The sequence below is a fragment of the Mytilus trossulus genome, chromosome 6, assembly GCF_036588685.1.
Source record: "Mytilus trossulus isolate FHL-02 chromosome 6, PNRI_Mtr1.1.1.hap1, whole genome shotgun sequence".
Lineage (NCBI taxonomy): Eukaryota > Metazoa > Mollusca > Bivalvia > Mytilida > Mytilidae > Mytilus > Mytilus trossulus.
The window spans coordinates 84265906-84282637 of NC_086378.1; the positions used below are offsets into that span (position 1 = coordinate 84265906).

Genomic DNA, 16732 nt, shown 5'->3' on the forward strand with positions numbered 1-16732 from the left:
TGAATTAGTGGAATCAATCATAACATCAAAACGGCTATAATACAAACATAGATAAACATTTAATCCCGCTGCAAATGTTTGCACCTGTCCAAAGTCAGAAATCTGATGTACAGTAGTTGTCGTTTGTTTATGTAATATATACGTGTTTCTCTTTTCTCTTTTTGTATATATAGATTAGACCGTTGGTTTTCCCGTTTGAATGGTTTTACACTAGTAATTTTGGGGCCCTTTATAGATTGTTGTTCGGTGTGAGCCAAGGCTCTGTGTTGAAGGCTGTACTTTAACCTATAATGGTTTACTTTTTAAATTTTTATTTGGATGGAGAGTTGTCTCATTGGCACTCACACCACATCTTCCTATATCTATAGATAATCATTAGAAACAAAACACTCAGAAGACTCATAATCAAGAAGAGAACAGATGAAGACTAAAATTAATATGATAATTACAAAACGATCAAATCACAAGTATAGATAGGAGTAGCATACTAGAAATACATCGAGAAATTAACATGTCGCATAGGGAAGAGAGGTACAAGATACCAAACGGAAATTCAAACTCAGAAGTCATGATTTCAATTGCATCACTTGGAAATACTGGTTTAATAGTTTCATTGTGAGCCTCAACCATCTATCAAGGACATCATGATAAGAAATACAAGCACTTGGATGTCGTATCAGCTGGGATACATAACTGTATGCAGGTGCGGTTAGAATGTTGCTACATAGAAATGAAAATGTCATAATTTGGAAGCTGGAAACCTCGATCCTTTTCCGTACTGTTTTGTATTTCCTCAGTATCAATTTTTAGATGTAATTCAAGATAAGAGGCAGGTTTAATTGTATCTTTTACCGGTATGTCATTCATCTCTAGTTTGATGACATAAACACCTTGAACTATGAAACATTTAGTGAAATAACATCATCTCTATAGCAGAAAAGGACGGTTTTTGATAATTAAGGTCTTTCCTTTTACTAAAGGGAAAGACCTTACTGTATTTCTTCTGATTATTAAGGTCTTTCCTTTTACTAAAGGGAAAGACCTTACTGTATTTCTTCTGATTATTATTATTATTATTATTATTCTTCTTGTTCCGCCAAACTTTGACAAAATTTCCCTCCGTAACCGTAAGACGTGTCGCTTTCATGTTCACACTTTGTATCGGTGTCATGAATACCTATCCGGAACTCACCCTGTGAGTCAAAATATTTTGTCGGTTCGGAGTAATCCCTCCGAAACCCAAAAACCTTGTTATCGTTCCAACACCGTAACCGTAATAGGTAGAAAAAAAATGAAGGGTGAAATTTGTTCAGGACCAGACCCCGGTTCTTCATTACATTTGGATCGAAAAGATTCAACGACTCATTGGTAGGGTTATGCCCCTATGAAAATTAACCGGTGTCGGTTGGCCACCAAAACTCAGAAACCGTAAGTCGTAGACACATAGGATCTTCACCAATCATCATCATTTCATGTATCTTTAAAAAATACCTCAAGGTCAAATTTGTATGTTGACCTTGACCTTTGACCTAACACCTTGTATTGGGATAATCTCAGAAACCATTTTTCTTACAGAAGTTTTGAATAATGGAAAATGTTTGGGTCATCACGGCGCAACTTTGTTACATTTTGACCGAAGAGATTTGACCTTTTTTTAAGGGGCATAACACCTGTTTTATGTTTCTGGAAAGACAAAATCAGCTTTTACTATATAACCAAAGGTCCTAGACCCATGGGGTCTTCGGCAATGACATTGGGGACTGATGACCTTGACAAAGGTCAAAAGGTCAAAGGTCAAGGTCATGTCCCAGATAGCAAATTAGTGTTTTTAACCTTATTTAAACGATTTTCAGTGTGTTTTAAAGCTTTTCAATACATTCTACGTCTATTTGAACATATATTTTACATTACAAAAGGAAAGACCTCTCAATTGTTCAAGAACAATTGACAGTTTAATTATTAAGGTCTTTCCTTTTACTAAAGGGAAAGACCTTACTGTATTTCTTCTGATTATTATTATTCTTCTTGTTCCGCCAAACTTTGACAAAATTTCCCTCCGTAACCGTAAGACGTGTCGCTTTCATGTTCACACTTTGTATCGGTGTCATGAATACCTATCCGGAACTCACCCTGTGAGTCGAAATATTTTGTCGGTTCGGAGTAATCCCTCCGAAACCCAAAAACCTTGTTATCGTTCCAACACCGTAACCGTAATAGGTAGAAAAAAAATGAAGGGTGAAATTTGTTCAGGACCAGACCCTGGTTCTTCGTTACATTTGGATCGAAAAGATTCAACGACTCATTGGTAGGGTTATGCCCCTATGAAAATTAACCGGTGTCGGTTGGCCACCAAAACTCAGAAACCGTAAGTCGTAGACACATAGGATCTTCACCAATCATCATCATTTCATGTATCTTTGAAAAATACCTCAAGGTCAAATGTGTATGTTGACCTTGACCTTTGACCTAACACCTTGTTATGGGATAATCTCAGAAACCATTATACTTACAGAAGTTTTAAATAGTGGAAAATGTTTGGGTCATTATGGCGCAACTTTGTTACATTTTGACCGAAGAGATTTGACCTTTCTATAAGGGGCATAACCCCTGTTTTAGGTTTCTGATAAGACAAAATCAGCTTTTACTATATAACCAAGGGTCCTAGACCCTTGGGGTCTTCAGTAATAGCATTGGGAACTAATGACCTTGATAAAGGTCAAAAGGTCAAAGGTCAAGGTCATGTCCCAGATAGCGAATTTAGTGTTTTTAACCTTATTTAAAGGATTTTTAGTGTGTTTTTGAGCTTTTTAAGGTTGACCTTGACCTTTTCAATACATTCTACGTCTGTTGGAACATGTATTTTACATTAAAAAAGGAAAGACCTCTCAATTGTTCAAGAACAATTGACAGTTTAATTATTATTATTATTCTTTTTGTTCCGCCAAACTTTGACAAAATTTCCCTCCGTAACCGTAAGACGTGTCGCTTTCATGTTCACACTTTGTATCGGTGTCATGAATACCTATCCGGAACTCACCCTGTGAGTCGAAATATTTTGTCGGTTCGGAGTAATCCCTCCGAAACCCAAAAACCTTGTTATCGTTCCAACACCGTAACCGTAATAGGTAGAAAAAAAACGAAGGGTGAAATTTGTTCAGGACCAGACCCCGGTTCTTCGTTACATTTGGATCGAAAAGATTCAACGCCTCATTGGTAGGGTTATGCCCCTATGAAAATTAACCGGTGTCGGTTGGCCACCAAAACTCAGAAACCGTAAGTCGTAAACACATAGGATCTTCACCAATCATTATCATTTCATGTATCTTTAAAAAATACCTCAAGGTCAAATTTGTATGTTGACCTTGACCTTTGACCTAACACCTTGTTATGGGATAATCTCAGAAACCATTATACTTACAGAAGTTTTAAATGGTGGAAAATGTTTGGGTCATTATGGCGCAACTTTGTTACATTTTGACCAAAGAGATTTGACCTTTCTATAAGGGGCATAACCCCTGTTTTAGGTTTTTGAAAAGACAAAATCAGCTTTTACTATATAACCAAAGGTCCTAGACCCTTGGGGTCTTCAGTAATGGCATTGGGGACTGATGACCTTGACAAAGGTCAAAAGGTCAAAGGTCAAGGTCATGTCCCAGATAGCGAATTTAGTGTTTTTAACCTTATTTAAAGGATTTTTAGTGTGTTTAAGAGCTTTTTAAGGTTGACCTTGACCTTTTCAATACATTCTACGTCTGTTGGAACATGTATTTTACATTAGAAAAGGAAAGACCTCTCAATTGTTCAAGAACAATTGACAGTTTAATTATTATTATTATTCTTCTTGTTCCGCCAAACTTTGACAAAATTTCCCTCCGTAACCGTAAGACGTGTCGCTTTCATGTTCACACTTTGTATCGGTGTCATGAATACCTATCCGGAACTCACCCTGTGAGTCGAAATATTTTGTCGGTTCGGAGTAATCCCTCCGAAACCCAAAAACCTTGTTATCGTTCCAACACCGTAACCGTAATAGGTAGAAAAAAAATGAAGGGTGAAATTTGTTCAGGACCAGACCCCGGTTCTTCGTTACATTTGGATCGAAAAGATTCAACGACTCATTGGTAGGGTTATGCCCCTATGAAAATTAACCGGTGTCGGTTGGCCACCAAAACTCAGAAACCGTAAGTCGTAGACACATAGGATCTTCACCAATCATCATCATTTCATGTATCTTAAAAAATACCTCAAGGTCAAATTTGTATGTTGACCTTGACCTTTGACCTAACACCTTGTTATGGAATAATCTCAGAAACCATTATACTTACAGAAGTTTTAAATGGTGGAAAATGTTTGGGTCATTATGGCGCAACTTTGTTACATTTTGACCAAAGAGATTTGACCTTTCTCTAAGGGGCATAACCCCTGTTTTAGGTTTTTGAAAAGACAAAATCAGCTTTTACTATATTACCAAAGGTCCTAGACCCTTGGGGTCTTCAGTAATGGCATTGGGGACCAATGCCCTTGACAAAGGTCAAAAGGTCAAAGGTCAAGGTCATGTCCCAGACAGCAAATTTAGTGTTTTTAACCTTATTTAAAGGATTTTTAGTGTGTTTTCGAGCGTTTTATGGTTGACCTTGACCTTTTCAATACATTCTACGTCTGTTGGAACATGTATTTTACATTAAAAAAGGAAAGACCTCTCAATTGTTCAAGAACAATTGACAGTTTAATGCTATCTTCTTTTCTTCATAAGAAGCTCCTGTAAAAAGCCAGCCTCATACGAATAAAGGAACAAATCGAAAATAAAAGGACTTTTGTTGTTGAAATTTACAAGTACCTGATCAAATCCACTCTGTTTTTGATATATACAAGTAGTCAACGAAAGAAACAATACACAAGTTTAAACACCAATTTATCATAAAATATAACAAATAGGAAAAACTCAGTGAAACGAATGACTGATGAAAAATAATGTTTATCCAATTATTGAATCAATGCATGTATACCATAAACTGAGTCCTCTTTGCACAAGTTTATCATTTCTTTTAGCATCTTTATCTTTCAACGACTCTCCGTAGACAAAAAGAAGACTACTGGATTAGACAATTGGGAACTGCAACACCGTATGGCTGCAATGACAAAATTGATGGTATAGGTATTCTATCTAGTCCTTCGTGTAACTCGGTGAATGTGATGAATATTTTCAACTCGACGTAGACGTAGTCATGGCCATCGTCATTATACATCACCCTCTCGGGATGATGTCTCTATTAATGACTTGCTGCCATGCATACAAAAACCGTTAGGTATTCATCACATTCGCACGAAACTTTATTCATTACCCCTTTCAAAACTTCATTCTCTGTTCAATTTATGTTTGGAATCCACTGTAACAAACCCTCATTCAAACCAATACAAACTACAAGCTATAATTTCGAATATTGCTAGTCACAGACTTTTCAAGCCAGTTCGCATTGGAAAAGATGAAAAAGAGAAAAGATGTTTTCTAAATCTTTCCTTTGCAAACAAAGGTCTCGATGGCGTCAACCTAGGCAATATCCTTCACCATAAATTAGTTCAATCGAAAATACCTCCTTATTTCAAAGACCAGTCTGTACCAATAATTTCTTATACCTATACCAAACCTATTGCAACTAAAATTTTCAGTTACAAACGCGTTTTGCAGGATCTCGATATTGACGACTTCAAATCTAAACCTCCTGATTGCACTTGTGCTAGTTCCCAATTTACATATAATCCTGCTGGCCACGTTATTACCGGTGACCTTAACATTGTTAATAACACTTCTCTACGAAACGTGTTATCGAAAGGTCCGAAATATCGTGAGCCTAAATCCATCAATTGGAAACACAACTTTAAAATTTTGATGGATTCAGTCGAGGATTATGCCAGGCAAAGCGCGAGAAGGAAGACGTAGACACTCTATCCGAATGAATTAAGGCAGTGAGGTCGTTAATACAAATCAGAATTAAGAAACTGAATGGGTCCATCAATGCCCATGCTACGTCAATCTTCAAAGATCCAAATGTTGCTAAACACCTATCTGACCTCCATGATGAATATGTTGTTGTCCCCGCAGACAAAGCCCCAAATAACATCGTTTTTATCTGTAAAAGTCATTACATTAATTGCTTGATAAACGAATTAGGTATAGACAATTCACTTGGAAACCCAACATATACCCTCACGACACTTACCAAAGAGGAAATCCTGGATAATCATAGGTCTGTTCTTTGTTCCTTTGGTATTTCAACCAAAGATGAAGAACTGGATCTTCCATCACTGTATTGGATACCTAAACTACATAAGTGTCCTTACAAACAACGGTATATTGCTGGGTCTTCCAAGTGCTCCACAAAACCCCTTTCTAAATTATTAACATCCATTTTATCAGCAATCAAAGACGGGCTTCAAAGTTATTGTGAAACTGCCTATTCTAGAGGTGGCGTGAATCAGATGTGGATACTTAAAAATTCCAAAGATCTTTTAGAGTACATACAATCTAACTCTCTTTCATCTTGTAACAGTATTAAAACATTTGACTTTTCTACACTTTACACATTGACAAGTATTCCACATTCCAAACTAAAAGACAAATTAAAAGAGTTGGTTTTATACTTTGCTTCATAAAAAAGAATGGCCAACGTAGATACAAGTATCTTGTCTTAGGGAGGGATAAATCATACTTTGTAAAGAACCATTCTGATTCAAACGAAAAATTCTCTGAAACCGATATTATCAAGATGCTTGATTTCTTGATTGACAACATATTTGTTACGTTCGGAGGACGTGTTTTTCAACAGACTGTCGGCATCCCAATGGGAACAAACTGTGCCCCTCTACTTGCTGACTTGTTTCTTTATTATTATGAGGCTGACTTCATGCAGGGATTTCTTAGGAAGAAAGATAAGAAGTTAGCAATATCCTTTAACTCTACTTTCCGCTATATAGATGACGTTCTTTCACTAAACAATTCAAAATTTGGTGGATCGCATCTATCCCATCGAATTGGAGATAAAGGATACTACAGATACAGTTAAGTAGGCTTCATATCTTGACTTACATCTAGAAATTGACAATGAGGGTCGGTTGAAGACAAAACTTTACGACAAAAGACAGCTTTCCAATTGTGAACTTTCCATTTCTAAGTAGCAACATTCCAGCAGCACCTGCATACGGGGTATATATCTCTCAATTGATACGATATTCCCGTGCTTGCATTTCCTATCATGATTTTCTTGATAGAGGGTTACTGCTCACAAGAAAGCTATTAAACCAAGAGTTCCAAATGGTGAAGTTGAAATCATCCCTTCGTAAATTTTACGGACGCCATCACGAGTTGGTTGACCGTTATGGAATAACCGTTTCACAAATGATATCGGATATGTTCCTTACGTCGTAACTACAATCCCCTTCCCTTTCATGAATTTGACCTACCGAATTAGACTATTTACCGGATTTGTAATCACATAAGCAACACGACGGGTGCCGCATGTGGAGCAGGATCTGCTTACCCTTCCGGAGCACCTGAGATCACCCCTAGTTTTTGGTGGGGTTCGTGTTGTTTATTCTTTAGTTTTCTATGTTGTGTCATGTGTACTATTGTTTTTCTGTTTGTCTTTTTCATTTTTAGCCATGGCGTTGTCAGTTTGTTTTAGATATACGAGTTTGACTGTCCCTTTGGTGTCTTTCGTCCCTCTTTTATTGTATAATCGTCCAACAAATTTCTCTCGGTCTGCTATGACTGCTAATTAATTGTCGTGTTTAGAAGCCTTAGTTAACCGATTGTTAGCTTTATAGTAAACAATCAACAAAGAAGCATGGATTTTGAGCACTCGATTTTTACGAGAAAGGTCACGCTGAGTTCACTGCATACGGAAAACATATCGACGAATTGTTAACTGGAAGCAAACAATTAAAAAAAAAGGAAATTTCTTCTTAGTTTGGACAAAATAAAGAATTTTCTTTATTAAAAAAGTATATACTCATAAGTTTTATAATAAAATCTAGCCATTTATTTATAAAAACATATGCATATAAATTTGAAGTTTCATATGACTTTGAGAAAATAACGCTGTAATAATTAGAACAATTGGGCAATCATTTACCTAGGTATAGTGTATCCAATTTCATTATATATGGAAAATACATTGCCTTGTGTCGTTTCTGTTGTTGGCTAGTATATATATTTCTAATTGTATCCATCTGATGATTTCATTTTTTTTAACAGATTGTTATAATTTGTTCTTTAGTTGTACTGTTACACCACTTTCACAGGTTAGCGGGAGGGTTGAAATCCCACCAACATGTTTAATCCCACCACATTATGTATGTATGTGCCTGTCCCAAGTCAAGAGCCAGTAATTCGGTGGTTGTCGTTTGTTGCTTTGTTACATATTTATTTTTCATTCATTTTTGTTCATTAATTAATCCGTTATTTATCTCGTTCAAATCGTTTTACATTTGTGATTTCGGGGCCTTTTGACAGTTGACTATTTAATATAGACTTCGCTCATTGTTGAAGGTCGTACGGTAACCTATAGCTGTTAATTTCTGTGTCATTTGGTCTCCTGTGGAGAGTTTTCTCATTGGCAACCAGATCACACCTTCTCAATTTTGTATATGTAGTTAAAACAATTCTGACTTGGAACAGGACATTTGAAGAAATTTTGTTTTTGCGCGATACGCGCATTTTGTCTACAAAAGAACGTATAATTACGCAATACACTAGCAGGGCTTTACACACCGACGATAAGACGAAACACAACTGTTATTTTTTCGAGAACAGTCGTCTGCATAGAACAACAATCCCAAACTGGTTCATGCACGAGTTTTAATTTTCTACGTTTAATATGATGCTTAGTTCGTACCAATATTTCTTAGATGCTGCAGCATCATTCTCAGAATTCAAAATAAGCAACATAAATGCTTTATCACTGTTTCAATAATCGATACATTAAAACGCACGTTCGGGTTGTACCACATACCCCACGTCTATCCCGTAAGGGAGGGTTCAATTATTTTTTCATATTTATCGTAGAATCAGGTCATTATATTCAGTTAAGGCATGCGACTAGACTACAAAGTCTATTTATATGTTATATCTTGTGTAAAGGAAAGTGGCTTACCATAGGGACTTCCAAAATAGAGATCTTATACTAGTACGTAGTTTTTAAACAAAATGGCATACTTAGCTACAATTTTCCAATATATTTGATATACTTAATTCTGAAATCCCATGTCTGGTAGTACTCTTTTTTCGTGGTTATAGTGTTGTTAGTTATCATTTAATTCATTTTTTTTCAGATAGGACTGACCATATTTCTGTTTCTTATTGTTATATGTAATATCAAATGCAACATGTTTAAATGAAGAAAAAAATCTTAAATTATGTTAAATCATACGTAATACAAGCAATCACGGGCACTCTCTTTATAAGTACTTTGAATTTTGTTATGACCACACCTGAACCAGATGATATTTTACATTGCCATATAAGCCAGGGTTTTGCTATCCATAAAACTAGGTTCACATCACCATGTTTTTCTTAAAGTGTCCTATACCAAGTCAGTAATATGATTGCTATCAAAAAGTAAAATAACAAAAAATATCCGAAGCAAATTCAAAACGATAAGTCCATGATAAAATAGCAAAGCTCAAACACATCAATTGAATAGTCCACTTCTGTCATATTCCTGAAGTAGTCCGTTTCTGTGTATGTTTGCGTTTGTTTTTGTTGCACTTCCGTGTTTCAGTTGTTCTGTTGTTTTTCTCTTATATTTGATCTGTTACCTTAGTTTTATTTTGTATACCGGATTTGTTTTCTCTTATATCGATTTATTACTTTCGAACAGCGGTATATTATTGTTGCCTTTATTTAGGAGTATGAATGACGTTAACAGATTAACTATTGTTTTCTATGATTTTTTCTTTTAAAGTATAAATGTTTTTTAGTCCTTCGAATAATATATATTTTATAAAGAATATGCACCTGGTCCAATCAAATACCAACACCCACTTTCAAATTTTCCTTTCTTTAACCTGTTCACAACCTTCAAAACTGAATCAGCATGTCATGTCAACCGAATGTTAAATATTAATAGGAGCTGTTAATATTTGATTTGTGGTTAATTATCATAATGTTTCCAAATATGTATATAACAAATCAAATATAATTAAAAATATGAAATACTTTTAAATATTTATATATAAGAAGAGATTTAATTAAGTAAATAATATAAGCTCGATGTTTATTTTGTTAATTATGTCGATATCTGCTGTTTGTTTTACCAACCATTTATTTAACTGTTGAACACATATGAGTAATTATCATGTTTCAATATAACAAATATAATTAATACGCATACACTCATAATTTGGACTGAAAAACGATATTGTATCACACTCGTTATAGATATGGAGTTATTAACTAATTGGTGTTTGAACTAGTTTGCATGCTGATTGATGTCTTTGTTGATTGTTTTCATATATAGCTAAATGATAAAAAAAAGTATAAAATTATTACGATATAAAAAAAAATGGAGATAAGATTTGATTTCCAATTAGACAACTATCCACCAAACTTCAAATGACGTGATATGTTCGTTGTTGCAGGTAATGCGATGTCCCATAGAACTATAATTACGTTGTACCTTATCAACATTAGCCATGACAGCAAACGAGGAAGTTTTAGATGTGTTTTCCCTTGTTATTTCTATTCAAACATAGGCCATACGCTGTCTGTAATTGTTTAATTCAAGACATGCAGTTACCAAATTTTACATGAATCTTTACAATTGTTTTGGCGATGATTGTCCTGTTAGTTTACTTGGGTTATTCAAGTAATGTAATAAAAAAGGAGAACACAGACGTTCTTCTGTTAACTGAGAAACGAACAGCTCTATTCTTGAATATAACCTGGAGCATAATTGTCATTTTAATTCCTAATTATGGGAATATTGGTGAATATCAACATCAATTCTTGTTGAATAATCTAGCTGCTCCTCATAACCATATCGTAACATGATTTTAATTAGTACATTGTGGCTGGTGTCACTAAAGACTCATTCATTTGAATATTGATAATGTTTGAATATAAAGTGTTACAGAAGAATGTCAAGAGAGTGTTATTTGTGCAATTTCTTAAATGAAGAATCATATGAACTGTTTAATGCGAAAATTGGATAAAGTGACGATAACATTTTCAAAAAAGATAAAAACAAGTTATCGGCATATTTTGGGCAAAAATTTCTTTCAATTATGACCCAGAATAATTGTAGAATAGAATATGTATTGAATTAATATATTCCATGTTGTCTGTAACTCTATAAAATATATATTTATACACACAGACAAATACAAAATAAAAATAGATAAATAATAAGTTTGATTTCATGCGAATGCAAATCCAAATTTTTCAGTAAAATTTTGAATGTATATTTAACTTTCAACAGGAACAAATAGAATAAGTACGATTTGGTACAAATTAACCATAATGACCAAACATGCGTCACAACTGACCCACACATTTTATATAAAATCCACAGTAATTAGTATTTATCATCAGTTTGTAATTTATTCTTACCAAATGAAAATGAATCTCCAAGTAATTCTTATGACCGCTTGCGTGGCTGTTGCTTTCAGTTCTCCAATAGAACTTGAGGAGAAACTACGTACTCTGTTTGCTGATGAGAAAGAATTAAGTTTGAAAGGCTTGGGAGTATCAACACGCGGAACAGGGACGGGAAGTTTATTGACTAAAACGGAGAAGAGCACAATTCTCAAGCTTCACAGACAGGCTCGTAATGATGTTCAACCAGCAGCATCTAACATGCAGAAAATGGTAAATATGAACATTGTTTTTTATTTGTCATTTTGCTTCTCTTCCAATAGTTTTCTGTAAAAGAAAAACACATTTTTCGAGTATAAATCGGATTGTCTTAAAATTGTTCATCAGAGCAGACTGCAATACCAAATTTCTTTGATATAATGTGACCTGAAGGTCCAGAAAAATTGAAATAAAAAAAAACAAAAAAAAACCCGTATGTTTGGGTTGAGATTTATATAGCAAACATTTTTTTTTTAGTGATTATTAATGTGTGCACTGGATCGTTGACTCACAAACTTAACATCTAAGTACTTTGGACATTTCGTCTATTTGAAAGTTAATCAAACCATTAATTACTTAAAAAAAAATGGTATTGTATAGTTTTATTACTACAACATGATCATTGCCGCTGCTAGTTGACTGGCAGTTCCAACGATTGCAAACAGTCAAAGCATCAGTATTCATGTACATTGACTGCAAAATGTCATTTAATTATCATAGAAATCAACTTAACTATTAGGTTTCAAATTTACAGCTGCCAGTATTTGTTCTAGTTTGGAATTTGTCTTTTTTAAAACATCTTGACTTTTCTCTTTTACAAAATTGGGTTCGGTGTGATACTGTATGTAACAATATCCCATAAGCTATGCCTTGTGCATTGAAATTGGTATCGGTATCATATCTAATTCCAAATGTTCCCGTTTCGTTATGACGATGTAAATAACGTTTGTTTTTTGTATAATTTAAAAGTCCTTAACAAAAATGTACATTCAAATCTTACATACAAACTTAACTTTAAGATTAATCAAACACGATTAGTAGTATTCAGAAGAATTTAACACTGAAATATTTAAATCCAAAACTGAACAAAACAAAAATGACCTCGCTTTGAAAATATTACCACATCTTATTTTAGTCATATTTGCATAAATTATACTTACAAACAAGCAAAATACAGGTCTGTTTATATTGATAACTTGATTCAAACATTATTTTTCCAATACATGTTTAAAAAGTAAAATCACAAGTTACTGAACTTAGAGGAAAATCAATTCGGAAAGTCCATAATCACATGGCAAAATCAAATTACAAAACGCATCAAAAACGAATGGACAAGAACTGTCATATTCCTGACTTGGTACAGGCATTTTCAAATGTAGAAAATGGTGGATTAAACCTGGTTCTATAGCGCTAACCCTCTCACTTTATATTCATATTAAAATTTGCTGTTTTACCATGATCGTTTTCTCTTTTCTCTGTAGACATGGAGCAAGCAACTGGCCTCTGTTGCCCAGGCTTACGCTGATAAATGCATCTGGGGTCACAACAGTGCAAGGTCATCACAGGCTAACAGTTTCAGCTACGTCGGTGAAAATCTTTACGTTACAACAAGTAAGTCATTTTATTTACATTGCAATACAGTTCTTATTCAAATATTTTAGAGGAGGTTAAAAAGCATAATTGAACTACCTGAATCCGCTACAGAAAGCATTAAGATTTTGATTTGTGTTGTCTCTTTCAATCCTATAAAAATATATGCAACACACACTTCTAAAATATAAAAATATATATTGGATAAGAATATATCTTGTAAAAAAAGTAAAATCACAAAAATACTGAATCAATCGGAAAGTCCCTTTAAATCTCATGGCAAAATCAAATGACAAAACAAGTCAAACGAATGGGCAACAACTGTCATATTCCGGACTTGGTACAGGCCTTTTCAAATGTAGAAAATGGTGCAAATTCCGTTATGTAAACCAATGCAAGGTGTTATTCGATAGATTTATATCACGTTTTAATATTCGTTTTCAGAAGGAAACGTCACCTTATCAGCATACATTTTCCTTGATTGACCACATTTGTATAAAGAATATGGCTTATTTGTCATATTATAAACACTGCTTTTATGTATTATCAGAGATCAAAAATTCAAAAAAACATTTATGAAATTAAACTCATTTTTAACCCACGAAGTATAATTGGTATGATACTAGTGCTCTGCACTAAATGCTGCCGCAAACAACTCAAAATATGTCTGAACGATAAATGTACCGAACCTGAACTACTAGAATATTCCAGAAACCCGTACCGCGCTTAATGAAATGAAATTAACATTTGATATGACAGATCCATAATATTTAGTTTAACACATGCATGAATTTGTTGATAGGTTCTACTGGATATTTGGACAAAAGTGTTGCGTCATGGGTGAATGAAAAGAAAGACTATGATTATGCATCTAATTCATGCAGTGGTGTTTGTGGACACTATACGCAGGTGAGAATCCAGTACTAAAATATCAACAGAGTTTTACTATTGGACTAAAAGGTTAGCATTTTAAAAAGTAAAATGTGAAGTCCACAAAAATGTTCTCATTAAGTTGCTGATATATATAGATATAGCCTGTTACGGAAATCTCAAGATTTGCTGCTTCGTTTCAGAAAATGACGAATTCCGTATTGATGGGACCTTTATTTGTAAATTTGTGGACTCAATCAGTTTGTCTATCCTTAGACCTTTGAAATTTGCAATTCGAATGGAATGCACATTATATAACATTTTCTGATTTCCAGTTCATACTTAAATTCTGTTTGATGACTGTGATTTAGTTATTTGGCCTATCTGTATCACATTGCACTTTACACATCTGCGATTATGGCAATTTTTATCTCCTACCCCCATCTACGTACTAATTTGTGCCCCTGTAAGAAGTTTCGTCAAATTTAAAACTAGTTATTGTGTTAATTTCTTAAAAAGATTAAAGAGAGTGCTCCGACCTGCAAATGATCAAATACATTTATGTGTCACAGAACGCAAGACAAGCATTATGAGTCAGCTCTTAACTCTAAAATATCTAGGTTGAATATATATGTTTCGCTTCGTGTCCCTTTCAATTTCTTTGAATTATGTTATACTAATTGAATCTGACAATTTTTTCTAATATTTCGTCATCAGGTTGTCTGGGCTGACAGTACGAAAGTTGGATGTGCAGTAGGAAGTTGTCCTTCTATGTCTAATTTGCCCTCTTACTTCACGAATGCCAAATTTGTTGTATGCAACTATGGACCAGGGTGAGTTGTATATTCTACTTTTAAAACAATATATAAAGGTATATAATTATAAACTTTAACATAACATTGAGTGTTAATATGCCTATTTTCACTCGTGAAATAAGTGCAAGTATATATGCATTACACAACAGTATCAACAAAATATAAATAAGTAAATATTTAACAAATACCAAACATATGACCCCAAAGGCATAAATTGATGCCCGTGGCCAGACCTACGTATGAAGTCACACTATAGCAATAAACGTTATTGACATTCATTGGTCCTGAATAAGAATGTTTACATGTCAAACAACAAAATCATACGGAATCTGACAAAAGTTCTTGCCTACATAAAAGTCTGTATTTCTTTAAAGTACATGCGTTCAATGTAATTATTGTAAATAGAAATTAAATAAAACAAATTATGACGTTCCATTATGAATTTTAGTCCTGATACATTGTATCCTTACTCTCTGACAACGTTCCGCCTTATACTGTTTAATATTGGAAATTGGCATGGAAATCAACTCTTAATACTGCAAACTTGTAACTTATATAATAAACAAAAGTTTAAACTTATAGAAAGGTATGAAGTGTTTCGCGGTATGATAAATTAAGTGTTGATATGGTTTGATTATCCATTTTGTAATTTAATATCTTTTTCTGTCGTTAATTTTGAAGTGGTAATTTCAATGGGAGAAAACCTTACGAAGAAGGCACAACTGCCAGTAATGATAATGGATCCGCGGGGACAGCCAGCAATGATGACGAATCAGCAGGAACATCCAGCGACTGCAACTAGAAAGGTAAATTGAGAATTGCGTATTCTGGTTGCCTCTTAAAACTTTAAATCGTACACGCCGGCAGCTTGTTCTCACCTAGATATTGTTTTTCATATTATACATAGAAACCAAAATGAAAAATTACGAAATGTTCTAAATAATTTGATCTCCATTACTACTGTGGTATTTTTGTTTATTGAATTGTGTTCTATTTTCATGTTGAGATACAGTGATTTTACACTGACTGCATATGAAATAATTTAACCTGAATATTATTATTTAAAAAAAAAGATACGGCACGAAATAAACAAATGTAAGATTATTACACTACTGGTAAAATTTCGTATCACATTTGAACCTAGTAAATAGTTTATTTTCATAAACCATGCCCCCAAAAACCAACTTTCAACGAATTTTTTTTTTTTACAAATAAACGCATAAAACAAGTTATATAAACGACCAACAGCCATGAATAATTTCATGTCTGAAAAAGCTCTAACAATATATATTCTACTTGAAACATTTTTTGCATCACTGATATCAAAATCAAATGTTTATAGTATCCATTTATTTGTACGCAAACTTTAGTTACTCATGTGAGTATAGATCAAAATATAAAAACGTCTATTTTTTTTTTATTTTAGAAGATGTGTACACACAGAATGATTTGAAGAAACCCGGCAGCTTGACATCTACCATATTTTCTCCTCAACCTTATGATTAAAATCTTTCTTGCATTAACTAGAGTTCCTAATTATTTAGCATATACTAGTATATAATCATAAATTAAAAGGATGACTAATGTGACTAAACAAAACTGACAGTGAATTAGATCACACCAACCACTCTTAAAATTTAGACAAACAAAGCATCGATTATTGCTTTATACAGATACATTAGATGGCGAATTTGGGGAGTGATACTAACTCCGAATTTTTGATAGCACAACACCAATTTGTGTTTAACTTTATCAGATGTCGTAAATGATAAACACAAAAAAAAACTGTTTAGCCTTGGTATTAACAATATCACAACTCACCTAGACA

General features: G+C 33.8%; 1 protein-coding gene across 1 annotated transcript; it reads left to right on the forward strand.

Moving 5' to 3' along the window:
* The first annotated feature begins 11599 nt into the window (after positions 1–11599).
* Positions 11600–16399, forward strand: LOC134723823 (GLIPR1-like protein 1). The gene is made up of 6 exons (XM_063587370.1): positions 11600–11863; positions 13111–13240; positions 14022–14128; positions 14807–14922; positions 15586–15710; positions 16331–16399. The coding sequence occupies exons 1-5, from the start codon at positions 11609–11611 to the stop codon at positions 15704–15706; spliced, it is 729 nt and encodes a 242-aa protein (XP_063443440.1). The 5' UTR covers positions 11600–11608; the 3' UTR covers positions 15707–15710; positions 16331–16399.
* Positions 16400–16732: the final 333 nt, after the last annotated feature.

What these genes read in the sequence shown, in the direction of transcription:
- LOC134723823 (XM_063587370.1), top strand. Translation starts at nt 11,609, where the DNA reads ATGAAAATGAATCTCCAAGTAATTCTTATGACCGCTTGCGTGGCTGTT. An exon ending in CATCTAACATGCAGAAAATG is followed by an intron (nt 11,864 to 13,110) that starts GTAAATATGAAC and finishes TTTTCTCTGTAG; the next exon opens with ACATGGAGCAAGCAACTGGC. An exon ending in TTTGTGGACACTATACGCAG is followed by an intron (nt 14,129 to 14,806) that starts GTGAGAATCCAG and finishes TTTCGTCATCAG; the next exon opens with GTTGTCTGGGCTGACAGTAC.